The sequence below is a fragment of the Photinus pyralis genome, unplaced genomic scaffold (assembly GCF_008802855.1).
Source record: "Photinus pyralis isolate 1611_PpyrPB1 unplaced genomic scaffold, Ppyr1.3 Ppyr1.4_LG5, whole genome shotgun sequence".
Classification (NCBI taxonomy): Eukaryota; Metazoa; Arthropoda; class Insecta; order Coleoptera; family Lampyridae; genus Photinus; species Photinus pyralis.
In genome coordinates, this window is record NW_022170596.1 from 16899271 (window position 1) to 16922369 (window position 23099).

Sequence of the window (23099 nt, forward strand, 5' to 3'; positions counted from 1 at the left end):
CATGTGCAAAGGCTCTTCTGCATCGACCAAGAATTGAACCTGGGCCGACCATTTTCTACAAATCACATTCTTATTAAATTTGGCATCGTTGTTGACCATAAGAGCCTGTACTGTAAAGTCAAGGCGAGACGGACAAAGTACCTAGCATATTTTTTCCTCTTCGGCTAATAGATCTTCAAACTATAATGTTTCAGAAATAATCATTTTTCAGTCAATCCAATACAAGTCAAGAGACTTTGCTGTATTTTTTTATATAGGATTTCTTCAGGAAAAACTCAAGTATAGAATCGCAAGACTTCTTTGCAACTGCCATAAGTTTCGCCAACTTGAGACTAGACTATAAGACAAAAAATACCTAAATATGTGAATTAATTAACAATCTTTATTAATCGTATACATAAAAATATATGCATTGTCCGATGTAAACCTATAACTGTAAATATAAAAATACAATTGCTCTCAAGGTTATAACAATGAAGGTCCCCTTCTACCACAATCAACAAAACAATACAATTAAAATAAATAAAACAATTTTTTTAAATAATTTACATGTTATTCAAATAACGCCTAAGTTCTTCTTGAGTATCAAATATCATAACAGGAAATGCGGAACCCGGAACATGTTCACCCGCCCATTTTACTTCAACTCGGTAATCACCAGGTTCGGTGGGATCATACTAAAATTTGTAACTTATAATAAATAGGAAGGTGTAATATCAGCTTACTTTGCATAAAATGGTCCTATCCTTTTGACTTTCGCGTTGCATCTCTACGCGGAAAGCTCCCTTAGGACCGCGTACTCTAACTGTTAACTGACCAGCGCCAGCCCCACGAGTATCACAAATAAACCTCGATTGAAATGTGGCCAACACACCATGCTCAACTCCAGGACCGTAAACCTTAACCTAAAGACTTCAATTTAAATCCGCCTCTTCGAGTGGGTAGTTTACTTACTTTACTAGCATCGGGCGCCCCTGCAACGCGTAGCACGAAGGGCGACCCAGGAACGTGTTGCCCCGCGTACTTAATGGTTAACGCATGCCGCCCCGATTCTTGCGGTTTCACATTGAGAGTGAATGTGGCGTCTCCGTGATCGTAAAGCTCACAATATGCGACTTTTCGAGGTCCGGTACAGTGGGCAGTCAACTCACCAGGACCGGCACGTCTTGTGTCAATCCATGATCGTATTTCTTTTCCAACGACGCCTTGTCGAAGCCCCTCACCAGAGCACAAAACCTATACAGTAAAGGACAATGACAATAAAATAAGATAAAAATTACTTCATGCCATTTGGATTGCAAAATGCATCTTTTGGCAGCTATTGTCAGTTTTCTGTGGTTACAAACAGAGCAATCAAACTGATTCAAATTGTAAGTGAACTAGAGCTAGTCAATTATAATTTTTCTGGTACTCATTTTGAGCATTTTGGGATTACGAAGCAAATCTTGTGCTGTTTTGGAAATTTAGTACAACTTTACGCTGGAAAGCAGCAATATACCTACCTTAGAGGCATCTGCTCCCCCTTTCGCTTCTACCATTAACGGACATCCTTTAACAGGGCGACCGGCCCACAAGACCGTGAGTAAGTAATTTCCTGGATTGTTAATCGTGTAACTGGCCTGCCAAATCTTTTCACCAGCTAAGCTGATCATGACTGGTATGGGTAAGTTCATTTCGGACGCGTGAAGTGTTACTTCCGGGTTTCCTAGATACCATTCGGTTAAGTGTGGAAATTTGGAGCAATAAGTTACCTGATCCTGCTCGGGAGCCATCTATTGTGAAAATCGCAGTCTCACCGCACTGCGCGTGCGCAAGACCTTTTCCGGTTAAAACGACCTGATCGCCGGTACACACGGCAATCTTCGGCGCGTCGGACAGTATCAGATTCGCGAATCTAATTTCGAAATCGTGCTCGCCGGCGTTGGAAGACTGAGTTCAGGGAGAGCTTTTAATCACCTTTTATGTGACGGTCTAGGATCTTACACCAAAAACGCCGATTGCACCAATGGCAATCCTGCATGTGTAAGCAATTTGTAACAAAATGGACGCTCTCCAGTGCACTTTCTAGTCCTTTACCGGGCTCTCGGTGGCGGAACGGGGCCCACGGGGCCAACACCAAGGGCTAATGGAGAACCTTTAACTGCTACCCCACCGTATGTGATTGTTACTTGATATAAGCCGGGGAGGTAAGGTAAAAATGATATTTCTTTTAACGTCTCATCTATTTCTATCTCGTTGACGGCAATCGTCTGACCTATTGGGTTTGTAACGACGACTTCTAGCTCGGCCGATCCGCTATTTTTGAATGAAACTGGAAGAGAGAGGGAGAGTTTTTCACCTTTTATGGACGGTCTAGGATCTTACACCAAAAACGCCGATTGCACCAATGGCAATCCTGCATGTGTAAGCAAGTAACAAAATGGAAGGGGGAGACGGTGGCGTTTTAGGCGTTATGATCCACGAATGGGAAAACTTACCATTAAAGCTAATGCGTTCCCCAACGTTGCTTTGAGACTGAGGAATATCCTGTATCCTAACACTATCACTATCAAAACCTTGACAGGTAAACGGACTGCCACTCAATTGCTTCGCTTGATGCAGAACCTCCACTTTATGCGCGCCAACTTCCCGTGCCGTAAATTCGGCCTGTAGCTTACCAGTTTTCGTTTGATAGCATCGAACCGGCAACGCAGATCCGGTAGGGCCGCTGACGACGACGTCAAATTCCCTTGCCGGTCTACCGAAGGTGTCAATGTGGAAGGATGTAACTTTAGCGACTCTCGCCTGAAACAGTCCCAATCCACCGGCCCACGGTTCATTTCCTGGTGCTTTAACCGGCACTTCCAGTGCGCCCGGTTTTGGAACTCCATTGTACAGAATCGTTATTCTATGCGGCGCGGCGTGAATTGGGTGGAAGACGATCTCCCATATATTTAAATTATTGACACTCTGCCGTACGCTGTGGGGCACATCGCGATTTGCTACTCTAACTAATGCAGTGAGCTTGCCGGGACCTGCCTTATTAATATTGACACCTACAACTGCGGGTCGATGGCAAATTGCCTCTGGCGCGCTGACTATATCGATTTTTGACATGCTGAAGACGTGAACAGTTCGTGTCGTGATAACCTCGTGCATTCGAATTATGTGGACGTGGTAAGTACCGGTGAGATTCGCTGTGAACTCTGCTTTCCCGTTGTGCACGGCGTACTTCACACTGTGATTGCTCGGATCTTTGATTTCAACATCGTGCTGATCACTAGGTAAATCGATATAAACCAATCCTCCTGTTTGTACGTATTGCATTGGTTCGATAACCGGGCAGTGGAATGGACTGCCCGGAACCGACATGTCGTTAAATGTAATGTTAACATAATGATCTTCGTTAGAGTGTGGTACAAAGGTAACATCATAGAGACCCCGCGCGCAAGCGACCACCTCGGCCTTTACTGTTGTGTGCTGGGTGGACACAACTAACTCCAGAGTACCCTCGCCTGCTTGCGCCGCATCTACGCTAAACGTAACGGCCTTGCCCACCTCAGCAGATGACTTATCTTGCAGACTCATGTCTCTGAGGTCGTGCATGTCCGTTTTATGACCAGGAAGGCCAGTTACAAACACTTTATTCACATCGTAGACGTTACAACCGAATGGTGATCCAATCACGTGCTGGTCATTTATTAGGATCGCGACCGAGTGTCGTCCTACCACTTCCGGAATGAAAGTCGCCGTATGGGTATTGCCAGATAAAGATATATTTGTGTTTAAAATTTTTTCCGTTGGCGACGTGACGATTACTTGCGGTTCGGCTCCTGTACGCAATTGGAATAATTACCTTGATTAGTGATGCTAAAGCCAATTACCTATGATGCCTTCCAGTTTCACTTCGGCGACCTGTCCCACAGCTGCGAGCTCAATCCCAGCGCCCGATACCGGTATTCGCGCTTGAGTATTTCCGGGAATTACCTTACAACTGAACGGTGATCCTGGTACAGGCTGCCCATTAAACCTGGATAATTGCATAGATTTAATTTTTTGGTTGCGAAAAATACCCGAAACTAAATTTGGAATATTGTGGGTGGGTTTTTTACTTGACTTTTGGAACGATTTGAAATACTACCTATTTCCAAAGGAATTTTACAGACAGACAATATGAATCAGCAGCGTCCTATAGAAACCACAAAATGCTTATTAGGTTATTACGTCTGCTATTACTCAGACTATCTGTTATACACAATGAAACAAAAATAGCTATAGGTATACACATCTATGGGTAAATCAAAACGATAACATAAACGAAAGCAACACGTGTACCTGAAAAATGTTCAGCAAGTGACAATTAACCGATCCGTTCAATGCAGAGACTTGCTATAACTAGACTGCGCTTAACGTATCTAAGGTGTTGTCGACACAGTATGCAACACACAATGCACCGCGGGGCAAAAATCGCTGAGATGATAACAATATAATGAAATAAGCTGTTATTTTAGATGTTCCGTTCATTAATCATTCTCGTGATTAGCTCGAATTAGTGAACAGATAAATTTCTGTTGAGAATAAACCAATAAACTTAGGTTAACTTTTGCCTATCAATGTACTCTGTCGATAAATTTTTAAATAATATGCTGATTTTCAACGGATAAAAGTTTAAAGGGCCAATGGATCAGAGCCATTCGAAGAGAAAAATTTACTCCCACCAAGTGCATTTGCGGGGAATGAAGCCGATTTTAGAAAGGTACCTACGAAGGTGTTAAACAATAATGCAATACCGAGCGTTTTCCACTTTCCCATTCACTTAAAATAACGTAGAACTATTCGACATCCTTTACCAGCCAGACAACGGCAATTTGCCTATTAGGTATAGACGTAAATAAGTACTTACTGGTACTGAGTATATTTCAGGTTTTCTACAAAAAAAAATAGCTAAGTCTGTTAAATGTTCCATATGTGCAGATGCGATATTCGCATCAGAGAGTCATTCAAAGCTTTTAACTAGAAAAAATCGTGGAGGGTTGTTGCACGTATCAAGCGATGTATTAAAAATTTTCCAAATTGCTGAAAATGTGTTCAGGTTTTTCATTCAATCCACACCACACCGCGTTGTAAACAAAATGGTTATCAGCAGTCTAAGAAAAATAAATAACAGTTACAGCCCATTTGGGTTTTTGAATAGGCATATATTGAATCAAAATCCGCTACATAATCATATCTTACTACCTACATCTTTAGTTTTAAGAGTATATTTTTCCATACGTGTTCACCACCAAAATACACATATAAATCAAATTAGGACTAGAGTAAGGCAGTTATATACCAATTTAGTTCAAATAAAATACCAATAAATTCGATTAAAACAGTTAACAGCTATATGTTATCTTTTTTGCTACTAAAATTTAGAATAAACATGGCTAAAGCAAGCTGCAGAACGTACGTCTGCCCCGCGATGAACAGTTGGTTGCCTATCCTATCTTGACAACAGGCGTTTATAGTAAAATCTACGTTACGCGCCGTCTAGTTATAACAAGTCTCTGGTTCAATGTCCTTAAAATTGCAATTTTAAATAACTTCACAGGAATCGCGCGAATGCGTCAATCTTCAGCCCAGCAAAGTTGCAAAAAGCTCGTTGGTGTTTCATTTGAAGGGTACCCCGTTACTTATAAACTTAATCCTTGCAAACAGCTTCAAAATCTTAATTTATTATTAATTTTGTTGAGGAAAAGGTAAAACGCGGCGGGTTAACTACGTATAAAAGCTGCTGGACCATTCATAGGGTAAACCTAAAGTAAAAAGTCAACGAAATGACAAATACTGCCCTGTTCCCATGACGAATATTGTGTAGACCCCAATTTATCAAACAAAAAGAGGGTAAGATATGAAGAGTGCGAACGTCAGTTCGTCTGAATCAACGCTTTTTGTGGTTCTTTTGTCTCACGAATAAATGACGATTTTCTCAATTTTGGGGCCTACCTCTACACTTTTGATGCAATGTACCTACGCATCACACATTTATTCTTAAGCCCAGTCTTATCCAGTACCTACCTTACGCTTAGAGTATGCACAGCAGCTTCCGTTGGTTTAAAATTCACTTTAAATCTCGCATTCCCTTCGCTCTGTACAAAATTGGGAACATTCCGTCCGGCAACGGCAACAATTATTTCCAAATTTCCCGCGCCCGCCTGCGACGCGTTTATGCTGAACGACACCGGTTTTCCCACCGTTCCGTCCATTATGTCAGTAACACTAACGCGATTGGCATCGTAGGCCTTAACAAGGAATGGGCTGCCTTCTATGTGTCCTCCTGGTAGTCGAACCTACAGCACAATATCCAGTTAGTAAGGTATTACAATAATTGGTTTTAGTGAGATTAAGTCACCTTCAATGATGTCTATTGTTTGAGAGAGCAGGTAGGTACTTACAGTACATGAGATACATTATTGCACTCTAGAGACATCAAGTCCCTACATATACAAAGTACCACAAAATTCCAAGTATTAGTTCGATAAAAAATCAAGGAATAACACAAACAGGATTTGATCCAGTCTTGGACTGTGCAATAGGATAGAGGAAAGTTTCTTCCCGAGGCTCAATGCTCAATGCAACATTAATTTGCCCCATTCCATACAATTTTTTTGTATTTGGAAACCGATAATGACGGATTGAGTGCTTATAAGAAATCCTCCCTGCTGCTCGAGATATTGAAAGGTCATAGATCGACGTAAGGGCCTATAGAGCACCTCACTTCTACGCCTCTCTTAAAGCAACTTTAGTATTTAAACCTATGAGACAACAACAGCAAGTTCTTTCTTCAGTTCCTGAAATTTTTTCCAGGAATTCCTGTAGATTCTGTAATTTCTATAATTCCGGTAGTTAATCAATTTCTATAGTTAGTAATATTTCATATGTATATTATGGTAAGCGGTACAGGAGTTAATGTTAATATATAGTTCCTGCAGTTTCTCCGGGCACTGTATAGTTTATATAATTCCTATTTCCCGTTTTTGTATTCTTGTAATTCCTGCAGTTTCTGTATGTATTGCAGATTTTATACATTCTTCTAAATCGGCTGTAGTTTCTGTAGTCCTTGCAATTTATGTAGTTCTAGAAGTTTTTGTAATTCTTGTAATTTCTCAAGTTCATGTAGTTTCTGCAAACCCTCTCTAAATCTTCTAGTTCTCTATTAATCGAGGATAAGTACAATTATCCAATTAGAATTTTGCCATGGTTATCAGGTTATGTAATTGCGTATTCGTATTCTTTGTTTAGAAAATTTCTGCTACCTACGTATGAATAAAGACTGTGTACCCGCCTTATGATAATGCCCCGAATAGTTGGGCGCTTCGTTACTAAGAAACCGTAGTTTCTAAATTTACTTATTTGCTCTAGGAGACAAGGGATTGGGCTTTTGTGTGTTTTCATTTTGTTTAATTGTTTGTCTTACCGTCGATAACGTACGTAAGTTTCGTATTGAATTTATCCGTTTTGCAACCGTTCCTGTCGAAATATTTAAATTGTTTTTAGAGCCAGCGAAAGCTCTCTGGTTAGGGAAGAAGAGAAAAAAATTAATCTTTCGGCCCGTTAATTACCCATTCATCGATTTTAGTTTTCTAATGGTAACGAAAATCCAGGATTAAACCGGCAAGGTCGCGCAGTTTACGAAAAATATCAACGTGATAATAGATTACGCCGCTTGACCCCACATTCCAACGAACTGCTGAAATTGAGAGATTTCATTCCGACTATTTGGGCAAGTATAATTAACCATCATTAGTTGAATGGGTTACAGATAAGAACCTCGGATTAAGTCGAGATTGCATCTGTTAGGTGCGCCCTTAAACAACTTTAATTTTGACACAGGTCCCGTATTTTTAAGAAACCTGGGAACAACGTAGGTACTTAATTAAAGAAGTTGTAATTTTTAGATGTAGATAACCAAAACCTCCGACCGACTTGGAATTTCCTAAATTCCCTCCATGGCATGGCCGAACTTTGTATGAGGTGGGCGCTTAATTTGGAGGGGATCTTTTTGCCATTGTTGCTTGTCGTAAGTACGTACCTATAAGGTTATCTAGCTTTTCCGTAAATTTACTTTTCATCTGAAATGTTCAATTTTGGTTTGTTTGAAATTAATTCTACCGCACTATATTTAAATGTTTTGCGTTTGGTGGTTTACCGCAACGTAAACCTTTTTTTTTTGCATTTGGTCGTTGAGTAAGAAATATAAAGATGCGCAACTTGGGTAATTTAGGTCAGGTCTATGTAGGCACCAACAAATAGATACGACCACACACACCCCTCCCACTGTGGACGGTGGGGTGCGGGTAGCTTCGGCGAGTGAGATGGGACATGTGTATCGCAATTTACACATTATAGTTGCGCCTCTTTACTATTTCTCACTCAACGCTTTAGTGTTTAATATTTAAATCGTTTGCTTTCTGCCTTTTGTATCTTTGCAAAGTATTGTAATTTTGAGCTTTTTCCTGCACAGTAATTGCTACCGCTCCGTTAATTATAAGGAGGGGGATATTGTCTCGCTTATTCCTGCAATTGCTTTCCCGTAGACTCCACTACTGAATCCGATTATTCACTGTTTCCGATTAGAGAAGATTAGCACAGGATAGGAAAGGGCGTCCAATCAATCCTAGGATTGTGAACTCCAAGAAGAAGGACGCAAAAAGTCCCTTAACAATACATTGCCCGCCATATTTCCAAAGAATATCAATTGCGGTACTTTGTACATCTAAAAAAGTGAAGTCCTAAGATTTCAAGTTATTCTGAAGCGCCACCATAGAGTTGCATGGGTGCATAAACAATAGCGGAGTATCAGCAAAATCGAGGCTTACCTCAACACTATGATCACCGACTTCAATTGGAGTAAACGATACATCAAACTTGCCGGACTGGTCAGCTTGTGGAACTATCTACAAAAAATATTATGAGCAATCATTTTGACTCATTACACGAGCACTGCATTACTTGAGTAGGCACGGACCGCCTTGCAGGGCCTAAGACCTCAACAATTGGTGGAGAAGGACTCTCAACTGCAAATAAACACGGACGACCGACCGAGATTTTATCGAGCGCATCCGGCGCGATAATTCTCGCAGCCGGCGCAACGTTACACTTAAACGGACTTCCGGGTACATCTTGACCGTTAAAACGCAAATCAACGGAATGCGTTGTTGCCTCTCGGGGAGTAAACGATATGGCGTAGGTGTGAGGGCCTTGCGCTTGCGCGGAAGTAGGTACCCTGCCGCCGTTTACTGTCACTTCCAGATTGCCTGGACCTGCCTGACTCGTTTCAACTGCAATTCTTTTAATGTAACGAACTGGCTTAATTATGACACTATACCCACCTAAAAACATAACAGGCTTCCCGACAACTCCTGTAGGTGCTTCCTTCACCTTAATTGCCTGAACGTCATAAATTTTAGCTGCGTATGGACTTCCGGCAGTAGGGGTGCTGTTGACGCTTACTGCGATTCTGTGTTCGCCTACAGCTCTTGGCACGAACTCCGCTTGGAACTGTCCATTACCGAGAGGTTGCACTTGAGTAGGGACCGATTGACCTCCTGGGCCTGCTCATACGTAATAATGTCATCGTCAAGGGTTCTTAGGGCGAAATTTTGTAAAAATTGTAATAAAAAGGAACGGAGGTGAGATTTACTTTTATTATTTTAGTGAAAGCGCCGTGAAGTTATTGTTAATTTTTTCATGGAATGTTTCAATTAAATTACTCGCTTTCATTCCCTCCTAAAGTTTACTTTATATATCTGAAATCTCACCGTTAATCCCATACAAACAGTACCACAATGGATCGGAATTGTTATTGATACGTTAAATTTGCCTATATTTTCATTCATCGTTCATACCCTTGTATGGGAACTCAAAATCATTTCTAATTTATTAATGTCTTAAATTTGTTATGCAAAAACTTGTACCTAGGTAGGTACTTCAATGAACCACTATCATGAAATAGCATCACCATTACCATTAAAGAAAATACACACGATTCTGGAATTATGCTACAATACATTCTGCTAGTTACCTGTGCAGACCAAAGTCATTACCTAGGTTTACTATTAACATACAGAGGGTTCTTGAAAAGTACGCTAATACCATCTGAAAATATTTTTTTTTTTAATTGAACCCTGCAACTTTAGATCTTTAAATTAGAGGAGCCTGTCAGATATGGACAATGTGACTAAATTCCAATTGTAGGTATTCGGTAATCACCAGTAGTGATTTACCTCGACGTATTACACGCATATGTTGCGTAGAACAAATAAAATTTGGTTTGTAAATTAGATAATGGTGATGCTAACTTCAATGGCTACACAATATTATTTTGGGTATAAAGTAATGAGACTCTTTTATACTCTATTTCAATGCGTTAACCAGGAAGAAAAAGTGAATGAAAAAGCGATAGAATTTTAATGCTATTAGAACAGCAGACCAACTGTTAGTGTACCACTAATTATCCGCAAATATTCTACAAAGAATTGTATGGCAACGTAATTGTTAGTTTTGATAATTACAAAAAAATTCCTCTGTAAGTGCACATGACAAAACTGATTTGATCATTTATTATAAAGTAAGTATAATGCGTCATGTTATCTTCCACCATATGTTGTGTGATGTAATTGGACAATGATGTAAGTATATTCTCTGAATTTTAGGTGCCATCTGCGATTATTGAAACTTTCTAGCTATTTATGGCTTCGAATAAGCATGCTAGCAACGGATCAATCAAGCCAATTATTGAGACACAATGAGAACCTTGGAAAAATCAAGTGTTTATGCAATCAACACACAATACAATTTAAATTCAAGTGGATAATTGGAAGAAACGATATCTCCAGGCCTCAACCAAGTTTAGAACTGTCCTACAAATCTTTACTTTCATGCACTTTTCGGTTAAGTTTAATTCAACATATATGGCCTATGATCAACATACTCTGGGAAGCAAATTGTAAGAAATTGTTTAGTAAGTATCTACTTTTATCCCAATATTTATTACGGATGACAAACTATTTATATACGCAAAAGGAAGGAGCAAGTTACGTAGGTACCTACTCATCGTAGTTCTAATAGAAAAATCATAAAGACTTTTAAGGAGAGCCAGTTTTATCTCTACAAGAGTCATGTTCAAAATTCACGATGAACAGAAACTAAAACGAAAAAATTCAAAGAAAATGATTTAGAAAGATTAATGACACCCTGGAGTGGCGTTGAGCATATTTTTAGAAGGAACAACTTAAAATCATTTTATAATTTCAGGGCAGCATTAGTTTTAAAAAAAAAACAGGTAGTAATTTTTTCAGATTTCTCCAGTTCCATCAGAATTAATGCAATTGAAACCCAATGCCTCAAAAAGTCGCAGAAAAGTGTTTTGATTTCACTATGCCTAGGTCCTACCTATGGAATATACAAGGAGATCATAGGAACTACACTTTATTTTCATGTTCTTCCATGAGAGGACGAAAGTACGACCCAATATGCATCCAAAGTTAACAAAAACCACTCGAAAATGAAGTGTAGGTACTTTTGATAGTGTTTTTGTTAAAATTTTTGAGGTAAGGCTCCTTGATGTAATCTGCTACAGTCCCCGCACAGGGTCTTGTGTCCAAGATATGTCTATCATGGGGATCTCAGAGAGGATCTCAGAAACCACGGAAGATACGACAATGGTCAAATTAGGGAAAAGTTGCGTAATTAAAGAATTGTTATCATGCTTTAAACAAAACCAGAAAATTCCGATTACTTCCGAAGATACGCCTGAAAAACCAAAATTTGCCGATTTGGTTTAAAAATTTTTTTATGTTATTTAAACGGATACAAAAAAAAACACTTTTTGAGCTCTACAAGACATCGTTTAGAGCTTTTCAAGATACAACGTTTCGTTTCGGATAAATCTTCATCAACTTTATTTTTTTATATGGCCCGTAAAAAAAGTTCACACTGTATAAGTAGTATTTTTTGTTATGATTATAGAGATATATGGTACACAAAAAAAAACAAGATTTGGAAACTGTTGGTTTCAGGATGGTGCATCCACGGACAACGCCCTAATCGTGCGAGAATACCTATCGGACAAATTTCCTGGAATATGAAAAACTTTTCCGATAGGTATTTTCGCACGAATAGGGCATTGTGCGTGGGTGCACCATCCTGTTGAATCTAAAGGTTTCCAAATTTTGTTTTTTTTATGTGCCATATATTGTTGTATTCGTAATAAAAAATGCTACTCAATTCAGTGTAGGTATATTTTTTTACGGGCCATATAAAAAAATAGTTGATGATTTTTTCGAACTGAAAACGTATTGAAAATCTCTCAACGGTGTCTTGTAGAGGTCAAGAAGTGGCAATTAGAAAGTGTTTTATATTTTTTTATTTTTCATTTGCCCATTATATGTCAATTATATCTGTCATATGTGATATATGAAGCAGTCTATTACGCCCAAGGGCATAATGGTTTGTCATCTCATTATGCCCTCAAACGGCCTGTCAAATTGACTGACGGAGTTATATTATGTAATAAAAAAGATGCAACTTGATTCGTATGAAGCACTTTAATGTTGGAAAAACAATAATCATGACATTTGCATATTGGAAATGCATTCTTTGGAACGATGAAAAATAAAATGTTGTATGCACCTCAGGCATTACTCAATATTTAACCCTCGGCTCGGGCCGGAGGCCCTCGGGCTCTGTCGCCCTCGGCATAAATATCGCCTTAATGCCCTTGATGCATAAATAACTATTGTATCTGTTTAAATAACAGTAAAAAATATTAACGAAATTGACAAATTTTGGTTTTTCTCGCATATCTTGGGAAGTAATTGGAATTTTCTGGCTTTCTTGAAAGCATGATAATAGCTCTTTAATTGTGCATCTTTTCTCTAATCAGTAATCATCTATTGTTTCAGAGGTCCCCATGATAGAGACATTCTTATTTTGGACACAGTAGGTTCGCCTTGTGGTTTTAACGTTACACGCTTTTATAGAGACGTGAAAACCAAAAATCTAAATATGCCCTCGGAATCATCTATTATTATATATACCCACTCTTTCCAATTTTCATATTCCTTTTATAGCTTCGAGACGTACAATCCCATGTGTGTCTAAATGTGCAAATAATATTAATTGTTGTATCTAATTCTATCTAATTGCAGTGTAAAGAAATGAAGCGGGATCTTTTTTTAAGTTGGTGGAGGCTATTTATGCTAAGGCAGAATCTTTTATTAGCTTATAATTTCGTCATGTCAAGTCTGATCTGGCCACACGCCCTTTTTACGTTTATTTAGAATGTTAATGCACCCTCCTTCAACTTGATTGCATAAGTACTGAGCCAAAAGTCCAGACACAGGCTAACATCATTTAGCGTCCATGAAGCGCAAGTCCCTACAGGACTGCCATTCAGTACTAATTTGTACATCTAATGTTTGTACCTATTGTTATTAACAAAATACTGTGTATGAGCCAACCGACCTGTTGCTGATGTACTATGCAGACCATACCCCATAAGTGACATATTTATTGTATCTTTACCTAACACAGGACATACGCAAAACGTTCCATAAATATATTTTTTTCGTCGCAAACTCTTGCGAGTTTTTTGTAGGGTATCTGTTCTCTAACTTAACCATCGTCATATCTTCTATGGTTTCCGAGATCCCCTTATCTTAGACACAGTGTACATTTCATTACAGATCCAAAACGACCAGAACATAAAACAATCACCACTACATCAAAAGTTATGGCTCTTTCCTTTTTCTTTGGAAATCGGTTTGTGTGTAGGTAAGCGTATGGGCTAGAAAAGTAGTACTCCTAGGCTCTTCAGGAAAACGCAAGGAATAGCCACGAACAAAAATGCATTTATCAAATTTATTTTGGTGATAAAAGTACAATAAATTTTTTGCCATTGTCTTCTTATGTAATGCAAAACAGTAGGAATTGGTCTGAAAGACGCGAAAAAATATATCTATGGAATGCATCTTTTCTTGGTAGGTATAAAGGTATATTTTCCTGGTAGATAAAAATAAAATAAATGTTTCACGTATAGGTTCTCTTTATGTAGGAGCTGGAAATACAGTACTGCCAGTACCTCCAATAAATGGTAAAGTTTAATTTTATTTATGTAATGTGCCTTTGGGGTAGATAAAAATACATACCTAAGAAGTATACGTTTGTGAAAGTGTTATAGTGTTATAATTTAAACGCGGTATTTTTACTAATATGGGATGTATCTATTTATTTCCTATAAAAATCGAAATATTCGAAAGCCATTTTAAAATGTGGCTTTAAACAGTGCATAAATTCAGTGATTAGTCTTGTCAATATGCAAGTTATGCGAAATCTACATGCTTTTTGCTATATTCTGACAATATATTGAATCATTTCTCCAACGAAATTGGTTCATATATTTCCACTAGCACAGTACGGTCGTGTTTTTCCCTTCTCGCAGGTAGGTACCATGCGTTTGTGTAAATCAATGCTTTAATCGTTATTTGTGATAGGTATACAATTTTGTTGGAAAAATTGATAAAACATATTGCAATATAGTAAACAGTACAGGAAACTAGGTATTTGCAGAAGTGTTGAGATGATTTAAATTGGTTAAATAAGTGGTTTAAATGTCCTAACTAACATTTTGTACTGTATTTTCCGGAAAATTAGAAAAATCTCCGAATTGGCTATTCTTGATGATATTATAGAACTTTATTCAGTTGTTTCATTGGGTTTAGTTGGAATAATGCATAAGTACATAAAACTAGTTGAATATAATGAATGTACTTTCCGAAATGTACATCCCTTACCACCAAAACCAGTGAGTGCATGTTTTAAATAATTTTTTGGTAGAAGACCCATATTCGACGTTTCGAGTATGTGTTTTTTAATTGTCTGGGTGATAGTAGGAGCAGGAGGGTCGTATATTTGTACATATAACTTGCAGTATGTCCTACAGTCCCTACAGCTCCTATACAAATATAGGTATCAGTGAATGTATTAAAACATGGGACTTGAGGAGGCTGACAGCTAAATTTCGTAGAGAGACTAAAGGGTTGTCACTAACAATATTTTGTTCTTTGTTTTGTTTTGAGGATAATTAACAAAAAGCGGTCTGCTGTTCTGTGCTTCAAGTAAATAATTCATTCAAACTAGTAATTACATTTAACTGCTTGATTGTTCAACATGCTGCACCCACAGCCTGTGTTATAGTTACAACCCTTCACCACAGCAATCTGTACAACGTTTTTTTTTTAATTAATAGTTAGTACTTACAAAGTAGGTAGGTATATACAAAATGAAATAAGTACAAAAAAGGTACCAAAAACTATAAAAGAAAATGAAAACCACATTCCATGAAAAAATGCTTATATTTGTAGGAAAAAAAGGATAGTTAGTATGAACGGTAGATGTTAGTCCGTCTAGTATAAAGATCTCCGATGACCTGAAAATGAGAAGTGTGCAATAGAAAATAAAAAAAAATAGAAAAACACAAAATATGAAAACATATCATGCATATATTTACACAAATAGAGTATAAAAGAGTATAAATACAAAAATAATAATTACAATAATTTGTGTAGAAGAAGCGTATGAACAAAAGCGTTACTAAATTAAGTTTCTCACCCTCAACGTTTACTTCAATATCCTCTAGTCGCCCGGGATGGTTGATTAACAAAGTGCTGGGTTTATGTATAGGTCCGGGTCCGGGCAAAGTAACACTAGGCCCACTTCCTCCACCGCCCACGCCAACAATTAACGGACACCCAACGACCGGTCGCTTATTAAAAGCGACATTAATAACGTGATCGCACGATTCGGCCGGCACAAAACTAACTGCAAATCTCGCATTTCCCTGGGGATGCACTTGCGTTGGTATATTTAAACCCCTCGCCGATATCGTAATTTCTAAGTTTCCTTCACCCGCCTCACCGGCATCGACCGAAAATGTCACCGGTCGTCCCACAGTCCCCCTCGCTACATGCCCCACAGTCACTCGGGTCGAATCGAAAGCTTTCGCTATAAATGGCGTCCCTTGCACCGCTCTCCCATTATAATCCACGTTAATTTGGTGAGCACCGACTTGGGTCGGCGTAAATTCAGCTGTAAATCCCGAATGTATATCGCCGGTAACTTTCACGGGTAGCTCTCCCACCGGGCCCCGAACGGCGACTGCCAATTCGGCGGCGCCCCCACCCGCGACGCCCATGTGAAACGAGCTCGTTTGATTAACGGGGATCAGCTCCAGATGCGATAGGCTGAGAGTGACTCGGCTTGTGTCGGCGACCGGACAGACAAAAGGACAACCTCTAACTGTTTCTCCATTGAATTTAATATCGATTAAGTGTGATTTCGCAACATCAGGTGTGAACGACACTAGGCAACGACCTCCTCCAACAACCTGCACGTGGTTCGGGACTTCTCCTTCGTTTATCGAAATTTCCAGCTGTCCTTCACCGGCCTGACTAGCGTCCACTAAAATTAAATTTGGTTTGAAACTGAAAGCACTCATTACTGTCAAGGGGGAAACCACTCATGTGTACAACGTGTTTGAAATTACTTTTGCAGTACATTGACATTTTGGAAACGTTACCTACTATTGATTACAAGGTAGGTACTATCGAAGACCTCAACATAAATCGCAATTCAAACGTTAATTTGCGACAACCGTTATTATACCTAAACAGCGCGACTTTTTAATTAAATTAAATTAATTATTTAAAGTTGTGCTTGATTCGTGTGCAGTAATTTTTAGGACCTCTGCTTTCGCGTCCGCTTTGCATTTGTCACTTCCGCTTCCGCATCCGATGTTATAACGGAAGTATACCGAAATTTCTCAAATATAGCAAGGTGCGCTATAAGTTCTTATTGGCCGAACAGGACCGCGCGTGAAATGAATCGTGGGCGGGGTTTGTCAGCCAAGCCGTCAGACGTGTCGTGACTTGTTTGCCTTTGTTTACTTTCATTCATCTCAGTTCGTCGCTACAATTCGTATTTTATTTAATTTAATAAACTAAATTTAGTTAGTAGTTATTGAGTTACCTACTGGCATTTTTTTTTAAAACATTCTTATTTTTCATTAGGTGTAGTACCTAGGCTTTGGAAGCAATCGTTTTATTTGGAATGCAATCTTAGTGTTCAAAGTATAATTCGTCCAATTTTCACAATGGGTCCGTATGGGTCATTATCCACATTGTGTTCTTTTTGAGTTGTTTGTTATTTACGCCAAAAACTAAAAAAAAAAGAAAATGGTATGGTTCGAGATATCGTTCATAATTTTAAAAAAAAACCAAGACTGTGCCACTTCGGGTATTTACAGAACGACGAGATTAAGTCATTCTCAAGGTCACCACCGATCAGCCCCCCTTAGAATTCTACAACCATTGTATAAAACTTTTTTCCAAAAAAGATGATTCCTGCTAGTTATTAAATCGTCTCGAGATAAATGAATCACCTGGTATGTTATATATGTATAACCGAGCGCCAAACATATCACAGCACAAACTGTTTTTTACCTACTACATAAAATCTGTACCTACAACTAAAACGCGCGCTCCCCATGTGATTGATGGTACCACCAGGTCCTGCTTCTGTACTCCCTAAAATTTGTAGACGTACTACTGGTAGCAAAATACCCCTCATTTTAACCGAAATACAGCTGATCAAGTTAGACAGTTTCTCGAAATGTAAAAAAATTGCTGAAAAACGAAACTCATCTTAGAACCGATTCCTTCACCCTCCCCCCGTCCCTCCCAAGATGAGACATACACATCAACCCAAAAGACGACATTGTACCATCGGCATCTGATTCACCTCGCTTTACTAAAAAAAAATACGCACTCCTCAACAGTACCTGGCTGGAATGGGTTTATCAAGTTAAGGGCCAATTACACCATCAAAATTAAGTATCCCTTAAAGTTAAGCATAACTTTAAATACCATAGCAACGATTGGTGCAACTGGGGCTAAGGCCACAAGGGGAGGAGTATAAATCTTCAAGCGACTATTCCACTGTGTACACATCCATCCATTGTTCTGGAAAGCTTGAGGCGTGGTGGTTCCTCCTCTTGATGAGTTGCATGGGTGCCGTGGGAACCATTACAGCAGGGGGTGGCTTGAAATAACTCTTCTGCAAAGTCTTTGCAAGCAACATAGTGTTCATAAAATTATCTCATGGAACGCTTATGCCAGAGCTGTTCGCCAGCATAGCCTTGCACACGCTGCCTTAGTCGGACGCGTCAATGATCTTTTGGAATTGGAGATGTTTCTGCTGGACTCTTCGTACACTTTGAAAATAGATTCAAAGAGCCCTTCACTCAAAAGTGTGATGGAAAAACTGAAGAACATTGAGGACTGAGGGCCAACTGCGACACTTTGGATTCAATATTTCCGCATGTGCACGCTAATGAAGAACTTCATCAGAGCTAAAAGGACAGGTGACTGAGAACTATGCCTTCATTCCGTCAGCCGACACCGATGACGATAGTGAAGATCCCACTAACCTCCCCCTTTTCCTGCCCCAAAGGTGCATGAGGAAGACGTGTGAATGGACACCTGCAACGATGACGACGACAAGGAAGATTTGGCAGCCTCCAAAGTTTTCATAGCTTGATCTACTATCTACTATATGTACATATTGTGGCGAATATTCCGGAAATCCCGATAGACATTGAGGCACCGTCAAATATTAGTCATCAGCGATAAAGAACAAAGGCGGATGTGACGTAATCTTTCCGAGAAGTATGACGTGTTTGTTCGAGAACATTGTAAAAAGGCTTTGAAGTGTCCGCAAGCGTTCGACAACTATCGAGAAAGAGGGAGTTGATTGAATAATGATTCAGGACAGTTCCAATTACTACGCCGAAGCAATAAATAGTGATAAATGTTCATGTATTGGTAATATTACTATTTTTCATTAAATTTACCTTACAATATAGCGATGCTTTTTTTTGGAAAATAAATTACTTTAATTCTTGATTACTAATAATTTTAAAGTAGGGCGAATACCCACAAAGCCGACACGATTTTTAGATGGTCCATATCGTCGACTAACCATAGTGTCCGTCGGCGAAGTGGCATTGTCGGCGTTGTGTCCCTTGCACACTTGTCGACGATGGGGCACGGTCGGCGTAGTGTCCCTAGTCGGCGATATGGACCATCAAAATATCGTCCGTCGGCGTTATGGGCATTCCGCATTCGGCGAAGTGTTCTACACCCATAAACATTTTTGGTATGCGAGAGGGTTCCTTAAAATGCATTTATTACATTAAAATGAGGCATTTTCGCGTTAATGGAAGGGGGGGGGGGTTACAGATGTTCCAAGATGAGTTTGGTTAACATTGGTGCTAATAATTCGTTTCGCCAGCCAAATTTTAGCACATTTAATGCCCTACAACTTTGTAATGCCCTACTTATGATAAAAAATATTCTTAGTTTATGAGATATACCTAAGCGATAAAATAGTAGTTTGAAAATTTTGGAGTTTTTGATCCCCTTCCTAGTTAGGACACGGTCGAGGTCGAAGAAGGGTAGATAGCATGGTGCACCCCCAAACAACCTGTAAAAGTTGCATTAACTTTTAAATGCTTTCCAGATAAAAAGTGGATATTGACTGGACTATATTGCAGAAATGGTGGAATATAAATATGTACCTAAATTGTAGAGATTGAAGATACATATACCTACTCATCCAGCATGACATTCGGCACTTGATTTTAGAGAATAGGTACTGCAGGTATTAATTTGGGCACGTGAGGGCAACATACGAGTATGTTAATTAAACATACAGCTCTACAAAGTCGTTTCAGTGTTGATTAATTTAAGGGCATTTTGCCAAGACCAATTTGTGCTTTTTTGTTCATATCTTTTAAATTATGACAGAACACTCGTTTGTTTGGGGTTAAGAAATTATAATTAGTAATAAAATATTACAAAGAATTCAAATTTTAAGTTTGTTTAAAAACATTCAACTGCTCCATCCTTTTCTTTCATATGTATGTAGATTACATAAAAATGCTCCCTCTCAGTGAAAGCGTACCATATGGCACATCGCAGCAAAGATCTAACAAAATGATCATGCTATCAAAGCAATTACATATTAATAATTTATAAAAGGAGCACAACATTTATTTTAAAAATCATTTCCTGAAAAAGTCCCTTGGAATATTATGGACACACTAATCCTACCTAGGTAGGTATTGGTATAGCACACAATCCAGCACAACATTAGTTCGCCTAATTCAAAAATGTTCTCATGTTTAATTCTGTTCAAATTAAGAATTGTATTTTTTCTTAGATGAAACAGGCACAAACCTAGCACAAAACTTTGTTTATTTTGCTGGTTTATACCAGAGTACATTACTAAGAGTTTTACTTAGGAGTATCTAGAACTCCTAGGTTCCTACTGCATTGCCAACATTAAAAAAATAAATCATGTAGGTACCTACAGCTTTTTAATGAGTGGTTCTACCCTCGACTGTCATAATATATAGTTACCTCGAAATTGCACTGGTTGCCCCACGACACCTCCATTAACATCAGCCACCTGTATGAGTCCGGCATCATAAACTTTAGCAATTAGTGGCGATGACAGTTTTTCACCGCCCACAGTCACTTCGACAATATGTGTACCGACCTCAGTCGGAATGAATTCGACACTCTGCAGACCCGGTCGGGTTCCGGGTAGTACGCGAGCCTGCACCACTCTTTTAGCCGGTGATATTACGTGCACCGAGACATCTTCGGGAATGACGGAGGTGCTATTCGTTATTATTTCGAATACCGCCGGCGTGTTAGCGGCGACAAGTCTCGTAGATTCTCCAAGTACGGACGCCGAAGAGTTCGACATGATGTTAACATGCCAGGGACTTCCTTAAATGAAAATATAAGGTGTAGTGTGAGAAGGTAAATTGTTATGTAAATTAAAATGGTACTGTACTGTACCTGGCACCTGTTGATCGACTCCTTGGCGTTATAAATATAATAAAAACTTCACAATTGTATAAGAAAACAATCTTTACCATACGAGGGAAATATGGAGGAACATTTTAGAAAGCGCCTTGAAAAAGAAATTCCGCAAGGAGCGACACGAAAACACTTTAAAGCAGCGCGAACGGTGCAACAAGTTTCGAGCGGAGGGGTCAGGGGCAGTCGACATTCCTTTCGTGGAAGCACTAGACCACGCAAATGCAAGCACAATAGGCGTACTTTGCAACAACATTGCCGTAATTAGCTGCTTGAACGACTTTGCATTACGCTATTATCGTTCAATTACAATCTTTATAAAATTCAAATTTCATGTTTTCATGCCAAATTTTATGGCGGGAATACCTTCCGTTGGTAAGTGGGGCAATGACCACGGATTTTGTGAAAGTCGGTTTACATATTATATATGAGGACTAAAATTACGAAGATTTATATAATTTTTATATATGATTTTGTTATTTAGAAAATAAATACGAATTTTACATACGCAAACTATTAATGCGCTACTCTAAAAATAGGATCGGCGACCTTAGCATCAAGGGCGTTTAAATTTACGCTCGGTGGTCCAATTCGGTAAATAGATAGCGGTTGCAGAGAGATAAAAAAGCCTAAAATTGCTAATTTTTTATCTCGTCGGTGAGTAACATGTCTAAATTTGTTTATAATCGAAGACGAAGATAGGTTGAAGCTTCGCTTCCGTAAATTAGGCGCCAATTTCCCATGCGCGGTTCCCGCAAAAATTTAAATTGACGTAGTCATAAAATCACAATTTTCAACCATGATAGAATTTGTAACGTAAAACTAGGCTTGTCTAATGGGGTAATCACGCTCGCAAAGAATTTAATTTGCCATAATAAATTCCAAAACCGTTTGCCAATGTCTTCTAAATGCTATCCTGGATGTTAGACAACACATCGTACACACAAATCGTTGAGTGCGTTATTCAATGGTGGGTTATCCTCCCTGTGGTGGTAACCTTTGAATATAAAGTTTTGTATTCAAAAGTGGAACCAGTTTCCATTGTATGTAGGTACTTTTGCCGTTTTTTGGGAAATTTCATTCCGAAAAATGACTGCTGACTTGGCGAGCGCACCAAAAGGATTTTGAATAAATCCACAAACGATGAAAGGAGGGACCCCCATATACATAATTCTTTGAATGTAACCTCCTTTGTACCCTCGTCGTTTTTGAAAAATCACGATCATCTTCGCGAATTCAATGTACGATCGCCGACTAAAGTAATGATAATCGGAACTTGCTGCCACTTAGGCAACCAACCATACACTATCTAAAATGTCAACGTTGAAGTGTAAGGTTTACGGGGAAGATTCGTGAGAGATAGGCCCAATGAATAAAAAATACAATTCATTGGATGGGCCACATGCCTTCGCGTATTGTCGTCTTTGCTTCGGCGTTTCTTCCTTACTACCTTGATATAAACGCTACAGTAGGTTTAATTACAAAATTCGGGTAAAACCGGATTTTATGCATTATATTCTTGCAAACTTAGGAGACATTAATTCACATTGGAGATAAAAACCGGTTTTAAGGTTAATTTTGCAAGACTTTCTTTTTTTAAACAAATACTCTCTTAAGATGTAGTGATCCTGTTCCAGAATATCGCGTTTCGAAAAAATCCTTTTAACAACATTCTACTAAATGAAAATGATACGTAGCATCATTGTACATCTTTCGCGTCGTCTCACCTTTGACTTCTTCAGTTTAAAAAAAATAATAGTTAACTTTTGGGCTCTCCGTTCTGTATTTTGTGGAGGATCAAAGACGAGACTTTCAGAAGCTGGAATTTGGAGGATCGCAAGTGTAAGTTGTCTCAAGGACCTACAAAGCCATCGAACAACAAGCAGTAACGCCTATTATTCTGACTATTTTTTTAATTTATTTCAAGAACGATTTGGACGAAATTGATGCAGATCAAGTTCATGGAAAACCAAAATATAGTTTATATCTACGTTATCAGCGCTATGAAATCGACACAATGTTGTAACGAAGCACCTGTTTTCCTCCTCGAAGTTATGACCACACCGTGTATTTGTGCAGTCAACAGCTTTGCTGGACACCTGGTATCTAGAAGCGTTTTTTGTTGGGCGC

The 23099-nt window shown here is 38.9% G+C and overlaps 2 protein-coding genes across 2 annotated transcripts in view; both read right to left on the reverse strand.

The window, feature by feature from the left end:
- Positions 1-360: 360 nt before the first annotated feature.
- LOC116170272 (filamin-A-like) lies at positions 361-1935 on the reverse strand (the record flags this gene model as incomplete). The annotated part of the gene is made up of 5 exons (XM_031486550.1): positions 361-677; positions 726-905; positions 955-1236; positions 1503-1705; positions 1752-1935. Coding segments are annotated over 5 exons (981 nt in total), but the record flags the coding sequence as incomplete, so codon positions are not given.
- Positions 1936-2048: 113 nt separating this feature from the next.
- Positions 2049-23099, reverse strand: part of LOC116170864 (filamin-C) — a 37885-nt gene continuing 16834 nt past the window's right edge. Inside the window, exons 11-19 of the mRNA XM_031487401.1 lie at positions 20502-20876; positions 15634-16482; positions 9354-9575; positions 8974-9302; positions 8841-8918; positions 6040-6311; positions 3864-4009; positions 2478-3812; positions 2049-2311 (exon numbers count right to left, since the gene is read on the reverse strand). Of these exons, the coding sequence (XP_031343261.1) occupies positions 2073-2311; positions 2478-3812; positions 3864-4009; positions 6040-6311; positions 8841-8918; positions 8974-9302; positions 9354-9575; positions 15634-16482; positions 20502-20876 (3845 nt within the window). The 3' untranslated portion in view covers positions 2049-2072. The remainder of the gene's footprint in view (positions 2312-2477; positions 3813-3863; positions 4010-6039; positions 6312-8840; positions 8919-8973; positions 9303-9353; positions 9576-15633; positions 16483-20501; positions 20877-23099) is intronic.